Below are 17,473 nucleotides of genomic sequence, written 5' to 3' on the forward strand. Positions count from 1 at the left end.
TCTTCGGATTGTAAATAATCAAATGGAAACAATCAAATGTAGACACTTTTTCTTATACTTTCTGATCCCTCTCTCTATGTCCACTACTTGCTGTACATATCCTCAATATCCATTTCTCTGTTGATGCAATTGTTGATGCTGATTGTTGATGACTGAAGTGTTGATACCAACCAAACCTAACCCCCCCCCCATATCCCACACCCCGGATTGTAAATAATGTAAATAATGTAAATAAATTAATGTATATACTCTGATGATTATCTTGTGTGATGACTGTATTATGATGTTAGTATATATGATAGTATATATCTGTATCATGAATCAATTTAAGTGGACCCCGACTTAAACAAGTTGAAAAACTTATTCGGGTGTTACCATTTAGTGGTCAATTGTACGGAATATGTACTTCACTGTGCAATCCACTAATATAAGTTTCAAAATCCGGGCAAAGAAAACTCCAACAGCCTAAAATGTGAAAAAGAAGAAACCTCCTGGGTGACCGGCTGCAATGGATGCCGAGTGGGTCCAGTTATTGAATTATTACATTCATGATAATGTGAGCGTCCAGCCTATTGGAAATCCAGCAGAGGGTTGTAGGGGGATCTTTCTTCCATGTAGACAAGTCGACAACGCAGAGATGTCACCACTGGTGCATAGAGGAGTGGTCTATTCAGGGTCACAACTTGGGACAGCTAGCGCCTCTACCAGACGGGTACCTCTCTAGTAAGTGTGGAGAGTGTTTTGCATATTACCTATCGGGCTTTTTATAATGTCCACAAAGTTCAGTGAACAGGTTGTGTGTTATGTGGGACCATGTCAGTTGACTTTTTGTACTGGTTATAGTTCATTTGCACCATGAATGTGAATGGTTTTTGAATTGGGTCATGTAAATTGATTCTCTGCTCTTATCTCTTAAGAGGAAAAACTCAGTCATTGACCAAATGTACTCTTGCAGGACACAATATGGTAGCATTATAGTGAAACATACCTCGGGCCAATCGTCTGATTAAACTTGTGCCACCAAGAACGAGACAATTTTTATATGTTAGAATGCCAAAAAAACATTTGTCTTTTTGTCTCACATAAGGATTGTGAACGATAATAATTCCCCCCAAAATGTGCAGTTCTTCTTTTATGGCCTCAAAAAGGCATCTCAACCGGCAGAGGAATAAGAATAATAAACATCGCAATTGCAATTGCACCTTTGCTGCTCAGGCCCTATTATGTAGTTCTAAACATACCCCAGCTCATAAACTTACAATGAAACATGGTTTTATTTCGTCCAAGTATGATTTTGCGGCCATTTTTGACACACTCTGCTACATTCATGCAGTGTTTGAGTGACCAGCAGGCTAATGCACACCTGGCAATAAACTACACAATACAGAGAAAGACCAAAAATAACAATATTAAAAACAGCTTATTACCATCATTTTGCCAAAATCTTCATTAGCTGTGGACCAACAACCAGAGATAAATTATGACTTTTTTCCATATTTCTGCACAATAACTGGCGAGCGGTAAAGAATATGGAATGATTTTTGCTCCAGAACATATTTATTATTGACATATACTACTTAATTTTCAATTGTTTTTATTAGATTTCCAGTGTATTTTCTCATCTATTATTACACCCAACATGTGGTTTATTTTACTCTTTCAATGTCTACTCTGTTTATTTGTATTTGTGTTTGACTTTTTCTTCTACTGTTACCGAATGGCATTATTTTAGTTTTACTGAGAGTCAAAGATAGTCTGTTTTTGTCAAACCATCCTTTAATTTGTTCATTTGTTTTTGTTTTTATTTCTACTAGCTTCTGTGTGTTCTCTCCTGAACCAAACGCAGATGTTGTGTTGTGTGTTTACCTCGCACAAGACACTGTAATTGGTGGCTCTCCATTGTTGACGGCGAACCTTCACTTCCCATACTTGTCTTCTTTCCAGGTTGTTGGGAAAGCATGTAAAAAGTTTCCGCAGTCTCCTTTGATCAATCACTGAGGAGACTCTACCATTAGGGGTACGCGGGCTTCATCTAGTGGTACAACAAAGAATCACTTGATTAGAGTACAGTGTTTTATTTTCCTATATTCAAACACAGTGTTACTGTTCAAACTATGTGTAATTTGACAGTGGCCAAAATATCAGTTCAATAGGTTTATTGAACTTGATGATTAGGTGGGATGTGTTTGCTACTCTAAGTGACAGGTGCAAGACGATGTGTAGAATTAACCATGTGAACGTTACCAGAGTTTGTTGTATGTGCGTGTTGGATGAATCCTTCGTCAGACCAAAGGGGCGAGGCGAGAAGGCAGTCCGTGGGCAGGCAAGCGGTCGGGGGCTGGAGAGAAGCAACGAGGTCTGTGTCCAAGCAGGGGTTGAGGTTTGAGGGAGGCAGTCCGGAATCCAGTGGGAAGTCGAGGCACACACCTCGATCACGGGAGGCAGGGGAAGCACTGCGGGGAACACAGAGGACATAAGACACGGGAACAGGGAAGACACAGAGAGAGAGCAAGTACGCTGGAGGGAAGCCAGATATGGGATGCTTACTACAAGAGTGAACTACGTTCCGGCACTGGATCTTCGGGTCCGCTGTTCTTTATGTTTATTTTCAATCCGAGACTCCATTCAGGTCTTCCACATCAAACACTTGTTGTCTCATGCTGCTTTCTTAATTCTATCACATATTAATTGTACCCCCAACAATGTGAACAACAAAAAATATATTCCCCTCCAATTTGCATGGGTTTTGTAACAAAAATAAAGTTACCATAAACTTGCATGAATTAACCAAAGGAAATAACTTTTTAATCACATTATGTGTACAATATGAATTTATATTTATGCATTCTAATTATTTATTCTCACCAACTATGAAATTATATAACATCACATGGACAAAGATAAGACTTTCTGGAGGAAAGTTCTGTGGTCAGATGAAACAAAAATGTAGCTGTTTGGCCGCAATACCCAGCAATATGTTTGGAGGAGAAAAGGTGGGGCCTTTAATCCCAGGAACACCATACCTACCGTCAAGCATGGTGGTGGTAGTATTATGCTCTGGGCCTGTTTTGCTGCCAATGGAACTGGTGCTTTAAATGGGACAATGAAAAAGGAGGATTAGCTCCGAATTTTTCAGGAAAACCTAAAATCATCAACCCTGAGGTTAAGTCTTGAGCGCAGTTGGGTGTTCCAACAGGACAATGACCCCAAACACACGTCAAAAGTGGTAAAGGAATTGCTAAATCCGGCTAGAATGAATGTTTTACAATGGCCTTCCCAAAGTCCTGACTTAAACGTGTGGACAATGCTGAAGAAACAAGTCCATGTCAGAAAACCAACAAATTTAGCTGAACTGCACCAATTTTGTCAGGGAAGAGTGGTCAAAAATTCAACCAGAAGCTTGCTAGAAGCTTGTGGATGGCTACCAAAAGCGCCTTATTGCAGTTAAACTTGCCAAGGGGACATGTAACCAAATATTAACATTGCTTTATGTATACTTTTGACCCAGCAGATTTGGTCACATTTTCAGTAGACCTATAATAAATTCATAAAATAACCAAACTTCATGAATGTTTTTTGTGACCAACAAGTATGTGCTCCAACCACTCTATCACAAACAAATAAGAGCTGTAGAAATTATTGGAAACTCAAGACAGCCACGACTTTATGTTCTTTACAAGTGTATGTAAACTGTTGTTGTATCAAAGCTTCTTCGTTATCATTGCGAATCAAAGTTTACGTAAGTCTATCCTAAGATGCGCCTGTATAATTGCATTCAAGCGTGTCCATACTCTCTAAGAAAAATGTGAAATGCCACAAGAACAAATGTGGTTAAAATATGTCAAGTGTCCCGACTCCCCCCGCAGAGTGCCATTACCCACCCAAACGCACCACCAGTCGTCACCGTACAGGCTGGACACATCTTTACGCACGCAGAGCGCACGGAAAGTCTGCAGCCACGCATTCCCTTGGCTCGACCGTGGCCTCCTCGCCCACGCTGGCAGCTCCAAGACTCTGGCAAAGACCCCTGATCCCTCACCCCCCCCCCCCCCACCCCCCCTCTCCACCTTGCATGGGAAGAAAGAGCGCGACGTTACGTCAGACGGTACACGGCGCAAGCGAGAGCGCGTCTTCGGGGCTATTCGTCGGCACTGCTGCCAAACCGGGGGCGGCTCGCCGCTTTATTGATAGTTCGAGCCTTTTGTATGCGGCGTCACGATGCGGTAAGTCACGTATCCATTCCTGCGGTTTTGACAGGTTTGCTGGACGGCAAAGTGGCGCAATAACGAGTGTAGTTGAAGGAAATTACACGCGCAAAGATGGCACCATGAAGATTTGGGCGCACGGAGCTTTCTGCAGCATTTCTCGGTGTTTGCGTCTTTGCTGATCGGAAAAGAAAAAAAAAAAAAAATGCCTCACGCTCGAAATAGGAACCCCAGCCCCATCCCGGAGGGGACGTGGGACACGGGTTTGAAGGAGATGAACGAGACGTGGAAAGGAGCGATCGCGTGTCTCGGCGTGGCTGTTTTCTTCGTCATGACCATCGGGATCATATACTGGCAAGTGGTGGACCAGCCCAACAAGAACTGGATCCTCAAGGGGACGTTCAGCGGACTCATCTGGGAGAGAAGGACCCACTCGTTGGTCATCCAGACCCTGGCGGAGGACAGGACCTACGTGGAGATAGACGTCGGGAACGCGGGGGACCCCGACCTGGAGGTTCCTTTTGTCAGGAACCTGTGCTGGCTCAACAAGACCGAGTTCTGCTACACCTGGGACAAGGTGGCCGAGATCAAGATCTCCCTGGACGTGGACGAGGACGCGGGGAGCGAGTGCTACAGTATGACGTGGACGCCGGTGCAATGCCATGTGCAGCTCAAGGTAGAAACATCAAGCTTCCCTTTAATATGTGCTTACTTCTACTGGGCCTTTCATGCATGCGCATTAGACACCCTTAAAATGATTCATCACATGCAATTTGTCAATCTGCATGCATGGAAGCTAGAGCATTTGTCTGATTTCACATGTTTCACTGTAAATCATTTCATTGTGAATTTACCACAAATTTACTGGCTAATAATTACATTACTTACACAGTAGTATTTACAGTAATTGTATTTGTATGTTTAGGACAGAACAATTTACATTAGTTGTGCATACTCATAACTATGTATGTGCTATAATCTATAGTTTGCATATTCATAGCATAGTGTTTTGTATACACACATATATACATATATACATTATACAGTCGTGGTCAAAAGTTTACAAACACTTGTAAAGAACATAATGTCATGGCTGTCTTGAGTTTCCAATAGTTTCTACAACTCTTATTTTTTGTGATAGAGTGATTGGAGCACACATATATATACACGTATATATATACATATATATATACACATGTATATATGTGTATATATATATATATATATATATATATATATATATATATATATATATATATATATATATATATATATATATATATATATATATATATATATATATATATATACGTATATAAACACATGTATATATACATATATATATATATATATATATATGTATATATATACATACATATATATATATACACATATATATATATATATATATATATACACACACACATATATATATGTATTATATATATATATATATATATATATATACATATATATATATGTATATATATATATATATATATATATATATATATATATATATATATATATATATATATATATATATATATATATATATTAATCACTGCTATGTTGAAATTGTAACTAATATTGATACTGTTGTTGATAATATTCATTTTTGTTTCACTACTTTTGGTTTGTTCTGTGTCTTGTTTGTGTCTCCTCTCAATTGCTCTGTTTATTGCAGTTCTGAGTGTTGCTGGGTCGGGTTTGGTTTTGGAATTGGATTGCATTGTTATGGTATTGCTGTGTATTGTTTTGTTTGATTGATTAATTTAAAAAAAATAAAAAATAAAAATATATTTTTTTAAGTAAATAAATAAAATGAAAAAAATAGATTTTTTAAAAATGAGAATCGATTCTGAATCGCACAACGTAAGTATCGCGATTCGAATTCGAATAGATTTTTTCCCACACCCCTAATATATATATATATATATAGTACATTTCTCAACATTCAAATTAGTGCACTTCTGGATTTTATGGTAAAATACATCTTGTAACCCTGTGTTCGTTTATGCATGTTTAATGACAATACAATAAATCCTAATCCTAATTTACTGTGGAATATATTTACAGCAATTTACTGAGCTGTACATTTTATGGTTAATTACAAAAAAACTTACAACTACACGTTGTAACTTCAACATTTTCATTTTACACTAATAAAAAGTTTAACAGCATAAGGCCACTTACTGTACAACAGTGTGCGACAGTCTATACAGAACCCGTTGAAACACATATCAGTTAGAAATTTACAGTAATTTGTCATGATATTACAGAGGACTTGTTCACAGTCTTTTACTGTACCATAACAGTCATTTGCTGTGAAATACAAGGATATTGTTTTATTTTACAGTCACTTGTACTGTTACAGTAAATTTGATTACAGTATTTTACTGTGAAAGAATACTGTTATGCTGTGATTTTCTGGTACATGTCTACACTGTAGTATTGAAATTTTTGCAGCACAATAAATCTTAACCGTCCTTACACTCGCTCAGTCAAAGCTATGTTATACTTTCGAAAGTTTGGGATATGTCATCAACAATTTACAGCAGTATTTACCCTCAGGAGACAAAGTTGTACTTTTCTGTCCTTTCAGTAAATTGTTGCTGTATTTTGGCCATTTTCCCTTAAGTGTTATTTTAATGGTAACTTTTAAGTTTGCCATGTCCAATTCTTTTGCAGTCTGTTCTATACACTGGCAGTTATTCAACAATACTGACATATGAGTGAGTCCTTTAAAACATTTTAGATTTTTTTTAATTTTTTTTTTACATTTTACAAAATACCAAACGTGTAATGTTATTTAGATGTTTTAGGCTTAGGGGTTTTAATTAAAATATGTCACAGTTTTCAATTAGTATAAATTTGCACAACATGTTGGTTTACTAATTTAAACCTGTGACAGTAAAAGCCTTTCGAAAGGTAAAAAAACAAACAAACATATGTGTTCTTTTGTTTAGGACTGAAGTTGATTGAGAAATTTGAGCAAAAAAAGCATGATTTCAAAATGTTTTAAAACCCTTTGAGGGTTCCAGGTTTGATCCCGCTTCCACCATCCTAGTCACTGCTGTTGTGTTCTTGGGCAAGACACTTTACCCACCTGCTCCCAGTGCCACCCACACTGGTTTAAATGTATCTTAGATAATGGGTTTCACTATGTAAGGCGCTTTGGGTCTCTAGAGAAAAGTGCTATATGAATGCATTTCACTTCACTTCTATACTTTTTGACTTTAACTATTAAAATCAAATGTCCCCAGAAGGTCAATAATTTCAGTTTGCTATGCATCATTCTTACCCAATATGTTCCCTCGCATGATGCTAAATAAGGTAATCGAAATATTAGAACTACCTTACAGTATAAGGGCAGCCCAGTTACAATAATTGATATACTGTAATACTATTCTGACACTATGTTAATCAAAACTGAGGAACATCTTGTATTGGATTTTTTTGCCGTGCATTATGTTCTGTTATCACGTTGCAACTGCGTTTTTATGTTAGTTTTTACAAGTTTCCTGACATGGTGGCACTTTTAGATGTTGGCACAAATAGCTGAAATCATATGATTGTTGAAATGACTTGTAAAGAAAATAACATTCCTTCGGGCCCCCTTTTGGAACGGCCCGGCACATATTGTACTTTCCCTCTGCTTAATTCTCACACATGTGCCCATCAGGATGCTTGGGGAGGTTAATCTGTCCCAACCACCGTTTCTAGTCATGTGGCGGGACCGCGTGGGCTTAGAAAGCACAATTTCCCCAAATCCTCAGCTGACCACTTGGCGCCGATTCTGAGAAGCTTAGATTTGAGGCAACATCAATGAGCGACTGTTATTTGACGTTTCCTGAACATTTTAATCTACTGTACACATAACATATAGCAGATTAGTGCTAATGAACTGCTCTCAACTCATGTGACGCAGTGCAGGGCCAGAGCAAACATTTGCAATATTGCTCAATTTGGATGAAAACATTTGTTTATTATTGTGGTTGTAGTTTGCACCGGTGGAGAACTGCACATTGGATCAGATCAGGGTCCAATATTTGTATTTTTTACCTGATCCGTGATCAGCTTATGAGCTGCTGAGCCCAGTTGAGCGTTACCACAGCTGTCCCAGTGTTTACATGGCTAAAGATTGTACTCACGTGAAAGATTCCTTAAAGGAGATGCACCTGCACGGAGAAACAATTCAATCAATCAATTAATTGGTAACCTGCTCAGTGGCCTTGTGGTTAAAGTGTTCGCCCTGAGACTGGAAGGTTGTGAGTTTAAACCCCAGCCGAGTCATACCAAAGAATATAAAAATGGGACCCATTACCTCCCTGCTTGGCACTCAGCATCAAGGGTTGGAATTGGGGGTTAAATCACCAAAAAATTATTCCCGAGAGCGGCCACCGCTGCTGCTCACTGCTCCCCTCACCTCCCAGGGGGTGAACATGGGGATGGGTCAAATGCAGAGGATAATTTCACCACACCTAGTGTGTGTGTGACAATCATTGGGACTTTAACTTTAACATTAATCAAAGTTTATTTATATAGCCCTAAATCACAAGTGTCTCAAAGGGCTGCACAAGCCACAACGACATCCACGGCTCAGATCCCACATCAGGGCAAGAAAAAACTCAACCCAATGGGCACAATGAGAAACTTCGGAGGGGACCGCAGATGTGGGGACCCCGTCAAATTACATTTCCATATTCCATGTTACACACATGCAGGATTTGCATGAATTCCAAAAGGGTGCGTGTCTTGCCAGATCACTGTCTCCAATTTGAGAGCAACGCGTCTTCAATCCACAGTGTTAAGCCGGTTCTTAAATATTAATCCTCACTGCTATGGCGGAAAATAAACAAAGTTGCTTTCAGGTACATTATCACTGGAGGACTAGAGGACGAGGAATGGCTAAGCATGCTGCAAACACACACTCCAAAGCAGGACGACACAAGAATCTAAAAAGTAAAGATTCAACGTAAAGAAGGGGTGATCGATCCAGGTGTTCATACTATCGATACCTAGTGTAGTATCAGTATATACACCAGGGGTCCCCAAACTTTTTGACTTGGGGGCCGCATTGGGTTAGAAAAATATACATATATACATATACAGTATATATATATATATAAAACACAGAGGCTATTTCATCCCTACAAGCCTGTTTCGCAGATTTTTAAAATGCCCTGAAGAGCAGGGAAACCTGCGAAACAGGCTTGTAGGGATGGAATAGCCTATGTGTTTTTTGCTGACCTAGCGTATATCCCCGGTATTGAGCACTGTATAACAGATGAACCACAGTAACCTTGAATATATATATATATATATATATATATATATATATATATATATATATATATATATATATATATATATATATATATATATATATATATATATATATATATATTCCGAGCGCAATGATGTCATGTTATTGATGGGAAAATGCATTTTTAGACAATATGAATTGCCTGTGCGGCTATGAGACACCGAGAGTAACAAGCGGTAGAAAATGGATTAGAAAGGACAGATTTTTTTTTTGAATATGAATTTTTAAATTTTTTATTTTATTAACTTGGGACTTCCCGCAGGCCAGATTTTGGATGCTGGCGGGCCAGATCCATCCATAGTTTGGGGACCCTGCCCTGATATACACCATACTAAAGTGATTAGATTAATATAATCTTTTTCTTGTTCTTATGTTTACAAATTCCTTATTTGTCATTTTTGTTATTGTTTACAAAGCCAGGGAGTAAGTCTCTGGATACATGAAGGCTTTGAGGGCAAAAACCTACGTAATTTAAAAGGGAGGTTTTACTTTTGTTTAGCAATTGTGCAATAGCTACTTTATTTTGTTAGTAAAAAAACATTGCATGTAACATTCTATACCACAATTGTGATTCATCTTGTGATTTAGGACAATATTAGCAAATTCAAAATGTATTAAGATGGAAACTGTAGCTGCCATTATGATGTGCAGTGATGTTTTCAAATGACCATAAGTCTTGAACTATACAAAGTAGTTCAATGGTTGGAATCTGCGCTTTTGCATGATATACTATAGTTACTATGGTAATCTAAGTCACAGCAGCTCAGACGAGGCACCAAGCAGTGTGGGTGAGGAGCGTTTCCACAGAGTGTTTCCAGGGCGGCCAGCCTGGGTGTCAGGGACAGACGCGGAAGGAGATTTTTACACCAAAGTACTAAAGCTTAGTGATATATCGGATTGTAGGTGTTTTTTTACCCTTCGCGTTCATATTGCGCAGTGTTTGTTACATTTTTGTTGCGTTTCGCTTGATTGTAAAATATGTCGATCGAGAGGGGGTGATGACGTTCATATGTTGTCAATATTCAGTGTTTTATCGTTCATAGTTAATATTGTATATCACACTGTGGAGGTATCTTCCCTCCGGGTTCTCTGGACCACCAATCACCGACACGACAGCTCCTTTTCAGGGTTTGAACACTGGTTTATTTTCATAAATCGTGCACAGTCTTTTCGGTGCTTTTCAGCAGTTGTCTTTTCTCTCTCTCTCTTTCTCACGCGTGCTCCAACTCCAACTCCAACTCCAACTCCCCTCTCCTCCCCGGCCGCTGCCTTTTAACAGAGCGACAGGTGATTAGATAAGCAGGCCCAGGTGGACCATCTACGCACCTGTCGCTGATCTCGAAGCCGGTCCTGGCACACCCCGCTTCGCTGCAGGTCCGCAGGCCACGCCCCCCTCCACACACACATTCTTTATTTTTTTATGTACATTCTGGGTGTCTCATTCAGTAAAAAAATAAATAAAAATCCATTCTGTTTTTAAGGCGGTCTGTCATAAAGTTTTTAGCATTCAATCAGACATTATTGTGAGGTTTTGTATTAGTGTTCCTAAAAATAGATATACCGGCCCCCAGACACATTGTTTTCTCTAAGTTTGGCCCCCTGAGTCAGAATAATTGCCCAGGCCTGCTGTAGAGTGTAGACACTAAGGGTGAGCATTACTGCAAATTTTGATATGGATTTGATACCAAGTCAAGTGTTTCGGGTCTCGCAGCTATATAAAGATATGTACTGTATATATATATATATATATACATATATATAAATATTTGTGAAAATTAACAAGCGGGAACTAAAAAACAATATTGATCAGATAATGAAATTACCCTTAGTATGGATATTTACCACAGGCGATAACTTGGATGCTCTTGGAGTCTATGGTGTACTCAATATGTTAGACCTCATTTACAGACACACCCAGCTAGCTTAGCTGTGCGCTAGAACAGTAAACAAATCTCACTCCCCTACACCTCAAGAGCTGCACTAGTCAGTGGGTTGGGAGCTTTTAGCCCACTGGTTTGCATGCTTGACTAACAATGGCGTTGTGTGGTCATGGGTTCGAGCCCAGGCAAGCAGGGCTGTACTTACACTAGCATCAGTTTCAAGAATATATCACTATGTTTTTATGTAGCACAACTTTTTTTAATTATTTTTTTGTTATATGGTTGTCAGGACTGCTTCTCCATGACAAACATATCCTGGTACGGCGGCGCCAGTGTCAATGGTCAGACGTGGCCAATTAATGATCAAAACGCCACCATGCAGCCCTTCGTCGTCAGCGACCTCAAGGAGAATCCCTCAGGCTTCGGCTCTGCACTGGAGCGCTACTTCCTTGGCTCCTCAGGTGAGTTTAGCTGGTCTTTGCAGTGACACTGTGTGTTTGTGCGTCACCGTGCTCCTTGGAAATGTGACCACGACAATTAAGGCCGGCCCCGGGCATAAACAATATATGCAGTTGTTTACCGAGCGCATATGATTACGGCAAGCTGTTTGCTTGTTTTACTTTGATAGACTGAATGACTTCATTGATACAATCTGACTTTGTCTCCAATAAACTTAAATTCAGCAGTGAGTCAACTGCTCAGTGTTCGCCCTGAGATCGGTAGGTTGTGAGTTCAAACCCCGGCCTAGTCGTACCAAAGACTATAAAAATGGGACCCATTACTTCCCTGCTTATCACTCAGCATCAAGGGTTGGAATTGGGGCTTAAATCACCAAAATGATTCCCGAGCGTGGCCACCGCTGCTGCTCACTGCTCCCCTCACCTCCCAGGGGGTGGAATGCAGAGGGTAATTTCACCACACTTAGTGTGTGTGTGACTATCAGTGGTACTTTAACTTTAACATGTCCTTTGTAATAGTGTTGGTCCGTTTAGTGGCATCCTGGCCATGTCCATTCAAAAGCCAACAGGGATAATTGCTCATTTAGCATCGCTTTGAATCCTGTCAAGGGGGCATATTTTACGTCAGTATTTCTAAAACCACCCTACTTTTTAAGTTTACATTGTAACCAAACCTTTTCTCTTAACCTAAAATGTCTAAAAAACATTATTTTTTTCATAGTTTTTGCATATTTTTTGTGTTTTGTTTACTTTTTCAATTAATGCCAAAGCGGTTTAGCAGTTTTGGATTAGCTTCACTGTGGTCGAAAGTATCAAAAATGTTACTTTCCCCTTGGAGCTATCAACCTATTTCTTTACATTTTCAAATAAACTTTTGAAATTATTTGGAATATGAACACATGGCTATTGATTATAATAGATTTAACTAAATTGTAGTTGTCAATATAGTCTTTTTGTTGGTTTACACATGATTATTTTTTATTTATAGTAAATACACATCCTTATGTAACTTGTCAAATATTAATTATACATTATTGTTAAATGTACCGTACTTGAAATGCATTTTTTGTTTGTTGGTTTTTTTATGCACACACTTCCATAGCCAAATCTACTTCTGGTGGGCTAAAGTAAAAAACCCAAAACCAGTGAAGTTGCCTCGTTGTGTAAATCGTAAATAAAAACAGAATACAAGTTTGTCGCTACATCTGTAAGTGCAAGTTAAAACGCTACTATGCAAAGCAAAAGCCATTTATCAACAACACGCAGAAACGCAGCCGGCAGCTAAGCCTGTGACCTTCGATCCCTCAGGCTGTACTGCATCAACAAGCGACATCAGTGTGTAAAGGATATCACCACATGGGCTCAGGAACACTTCAGAAACCCACTGTCAGTAACTACAGTTGGTCGCTACATCTGTAAGTGCAAGTTAAAACTCTCCTATGCAAGGCGAAAACCGTTTATCAACAACACCCAGAAACGCCGTCGGCTTGCTAAGATGGACTGATGCAAAGTGGAAAAGTGTTCTGTGGTATGGAAAACTGTGGATGTCGTGTCCGCCGGACCAAAGAGGAAAATAACCATCCGGACTGGTATGGGCGCAATGTTCAAAAGCCAGCATCTGTGATGGTATGGGGGTGTATTAGCGGCCAAGGCATGGGTAACTTACACATCTGTGAAGGCGCCATTAATGCTGAAAGGTACATACAGGTTTTGGAGCAACATATGTTGCCATACAAGCAATGTATTTTTCATGGACGCCCCTGTTTATTTCAACAAGACAATGCCAAGCCACGTGTTACAACAGCGTGGCTTCATAGTAAAAGAGTGCAGGTACTAGACTGGCCTGCCTGTAGTCCAGACCTGTCTCCCATTGAAAATGTGTGGCGCAATATGAAGCCTAAAATACCACAACGGAGACCCCGGACTGTTGAACAACTTAAGCTGTACATCAAGCAAGAATGGGAAAGAATTCCACCTGAAAAGCTTCAAAAATTGGTCTCCTCAGTTCCCAAACGTTTACTGAGTGTTGTTAAAAGGAAAGGCCATGTAACACAGTGGTAAAAATGCCCCTGGGCCAACTTTTTTGCAATGTGTTGCTGCCATTAAATTCTAAGTTAATTATTATTTGGGGGGAAAAAAGTAGTTTCTCAGTACTTTGAACATTAAATATCTTGTCTTTGCAGTCTATTCAATTGAATATAAGTTGAATAGGATTGTATTCTGTTTTTATTTACGATTTACACAACGTGCCAACTTCACTGGTTTTGGGTTTTGAAATACAGTAATCCCTCCTTTATTGCTGTTTATTAAATTACCGCAAATTAGGAATGATTATTTATAGATGTTATTTAATAGCTAGAGCATGAAAAAACTGTACTCTTTTTAACATTAAGAAAGCCTTCTAGGCTTGAAATAACCTCCACATAGTCACATTTACAAGTTGCAAACTTCGAATGGCGATGTGGCGATGGTTGCCTACAGTATTATTTGAATTGAATTGAATTATATATTTCAAACCTGCACAGTACAACAACACACATTTTTTTAATTTTTTTTTTACATTTTGGCAGAGACATTTATGCAAGGCTTGAAAAGGGGTTGGATGAAGCAAATGCTTATAATATCCCAACCCCTCTCACTCATTTAACATAAACAATATAATACAAGAACAATACTATACAAACAAAAACAAGGAAAAGCTCCTGTACACTAACAATACAATAATACCACTGTTACTATGAGACAAGACAAGACGAGACAAAACACACACACACACACACATACACACACACACAGGCCCATTACAACACTCACTAGGCTGCAATCAGCTCTGCAGACCCTAGTGGGGGTCAGCAACGCGCGGCTCTCGAGCAACCTGCGGCTCTTTAGCGCCGCCTCTGGAGCTTTTTTAAAAATGTATAAAAATGGAAAAAGATGAGGAAAAAAAAAACATATTTTGTTTTAATATGGTTTCTGTAGGAGGACAAACATGACACAAAAAAATTGTTAGAAATCCCACTGTTTACATTAAACATGCTACACTGATGAGAGTATTTGGCTGGCGCCATTTTTTCCTACTAATTTCGAAAGTCCTTGAACGCACCGTAGTTTGTTTACATATACAACTTTCCTTGATGCTGCCACAGAAAGACGTGTTTTATGCCACTCCTTCTTTGTCTCTGTTAAATGATAATTGGTAAATGGGTTATACTTGTATAGCGCTTTTCTACCTTCAAGGTACTCAAAGCGCTTTGACACTATTTCCACATTCACCCATTCACACATACATTCACACACTGATGGCCATGCAAGGCGCTAACCAGCAGCCATCAGGAGCAAGGGTGAAGTGTCTTGCCCAAGGACACAACGGACGTGACTAGGATGGTAGAAGGTGGGGATTGAACCCCAGTAACCAGCAACCCTCCGATTGCTGGCACGGCCACTCTACCAACTTCGCCACGCCGCCCCTTTTGTTTGTCCATCAAACGTTTTATGCTGTGCGTGAATGCACAAAGGTGAGCTTTGTTGATGTTATTGACATGTGAGGAGTGCTAATCAGGCATATTTGGTCACTGCATGACTGCAAGCTAATCAATGCTAACATGCTAATTAGGCTAGCTGTATGTACATCCTTATGCCTCGTTTTTAGCTATATTTAAGGTCATTTTATTTGCAGTTTCCATTTCCTTCAACTTGGACACACACATCTTCACCTTTGGCCATTCTAGGCCAGTAATTGCCAGGAGTTATCACACCCTCTGAAAAGCTTCCGTTTTAGTAGTTTTCCAATGTTGTAAAAAATGTGTAGAATAAATATTACATTTCAACATTTCTGTCAACAAAGATATGCGACACATAGTCATTTTGATAGTAGGCTAATATAACTAATATAGACACTTATATCATGTGTTATCTTCATTATAACACTTACAAAAGGCTCTAAATTTTTTGCGGATCCAGACTTTTTTTTTTTTTTTTTGGTCCAATATGGTTCTTTCAAAATTTTGGGTTGCCGACCCCTGCCCTAGTGTGTTACACAAATGATATTAAAGAGCAAAATGAGGCCACAAACAGCGTGCAGCACAAAGTGTGGTGTGAAACGTGCAGGGTGTGAGGGAATCCCCCTGGGGATCTCATTATAAACTTGTTTGCTGGTGTGCAAGTGCAGAAAAATAATGCAACTGACTCCCGGAAAAAGCACGCCCAAAATACACCCAGCTGGATGGGGAAGTGGCCCACAAATAGACTGAAAGACAATACTGTCTGTGGCATGTTGGTTTAATAATTAAGAGATTACACTACAAAGAGACGCAAACCACTTTTTGCATCTTAAATTAACTCTCACAGACATGGAAACAATTGCCTTTTGTTTCTATTCAAAGACCAAACTGGATGAGGGCCTTAGTGTCTCTTTAAGTTATTTTAGGGGTGTTAGATGTAATCCCGGAGGAAAAAGGGAGGAGACACGAAGTTAATAGTTGATAGTTAATGTGAGTGATGAGGAATGTGTCATAATCTCAGTTTTCGGTGTTTGCTACATTGAAACTGCTGTCAATCTATGCCATAACCATCAAATTCATCTGTCTCTGATAATTAGCCAATGTAAAGACACAAAAATTAATATGTTATGTTGTGATGCTGCACACACTCTACTAAAAACAAGGCATGCATGGATGTATTAAGAATTACAGTGGTAGACTGAACAAGGGGGTCACATGCCGTATAGCTACTACACCCGCCATCTTTACAGTGGACTAGTGTTGTAACGATACCAATATTTTGGTGCCGGTACTAAAATTATTTCGGTACTTTTCTAAATAAAGGGGACCACAAAAAATGGCATTATTGGCTTTATTTTAACAAAAAATCTTATGGTACATTAAACATATGTTTCTTATTGCAGTTAAGTCCTTAAATAAAATAGTGAACATACTAGACAACTTGTCTTTTAGGAGTAAGTAAACAAACAAAGGCTCCTAATTTAGTCTGCTGACGTATGCAGTAACATATTGTATCATTTATAATTTTACTATTTTGTCAACATTATTAAGGACATGTGGTAGAAAATTAATTATTAATCTACTTGTTCATTTACTGTTAATATCTGCTTACTTTCATTTTTAACATGTTCTGTCTACACTTATTTTTCTGTTGTTTGATACTCTACATTAGTTTTGGATGATACCACAAATTTGGGTATCAATCCGATACCAAGTCTTTACAGGATCATACATTGGTCATATTCAAAGTCCTCATGTGTCTAGGGACATATTTCCTGAGTTTATAAACATAATATACATTTTTTTTAAAACGAAAGATGTTGTGATGCCAAAAAATATCGACATAATCATAGTATTATCGACTAGATACGCTCCTGTACTTGGTATCATTACAGTTGGATGTTAGGTGTAGATCCACCAATGGCGTTTGTTTACATTTTGATGCCGGTGAGCTACGGTGTGTAGTGAAGCATGTTTAGCTATTCCTCGTCCTGCAGGGATGATACTTGTAAGAAACCTACTTTATCTGTCACCATGGAGACCAGGATTAGTGATTTAGAAGTAGCGAAAACACTGCCATGTCTTAAAGCACTTTTTCCTG

The 17,473-nt window shown here is 38.9% G+C and overlaps 1 protein-coding gene across 1 annotated transcript in view; it reads left to right on the top strand.

The window, feature by feature from the left end:
- Window positions 1-4,117: 4,117 nt before the first annotated feature.
- The window catches only part of si:ch211-236l14.4 (SITS-binding protein), an 80,643-nt gene continuing 67,287 nt past the window's right edge, over window positions 4,118-17,473 (top strand). The window contains exons 1-2 of the mRNA XM_062035583.1: window positions 4,118-4,881; window positions 11,704-11,875. Coding sequence (XP_061891567.1) covers window positions 4,411-4,881; window positions 11,704-11,875 — 643 coding nt within the window. The 5' untranslated portion in view covers window positions 4,118-4,410. The remainder of the gene's footprint in view (window positions 4,882-11,703; window positions 11,876-17,473) is intronic.

The sequence above is a fragment of the Entelurus aequoreus genome, linkage group LG24, assembly GCF_033978785.1.
Source record: "Entelurus aequoreus isolate RoL-2023_Sb linkage group LG24, RoL_Eaeq_v1.1, whole genome shotgun sequence".
NCBI classification, from domain to species: domain Eukaryota; kingdom Metazoa; phylum Chordata; class Actinopteri; order Syngnathiformes; family Syngnathidae; genus Entelurus; species Entelurus aequoreus.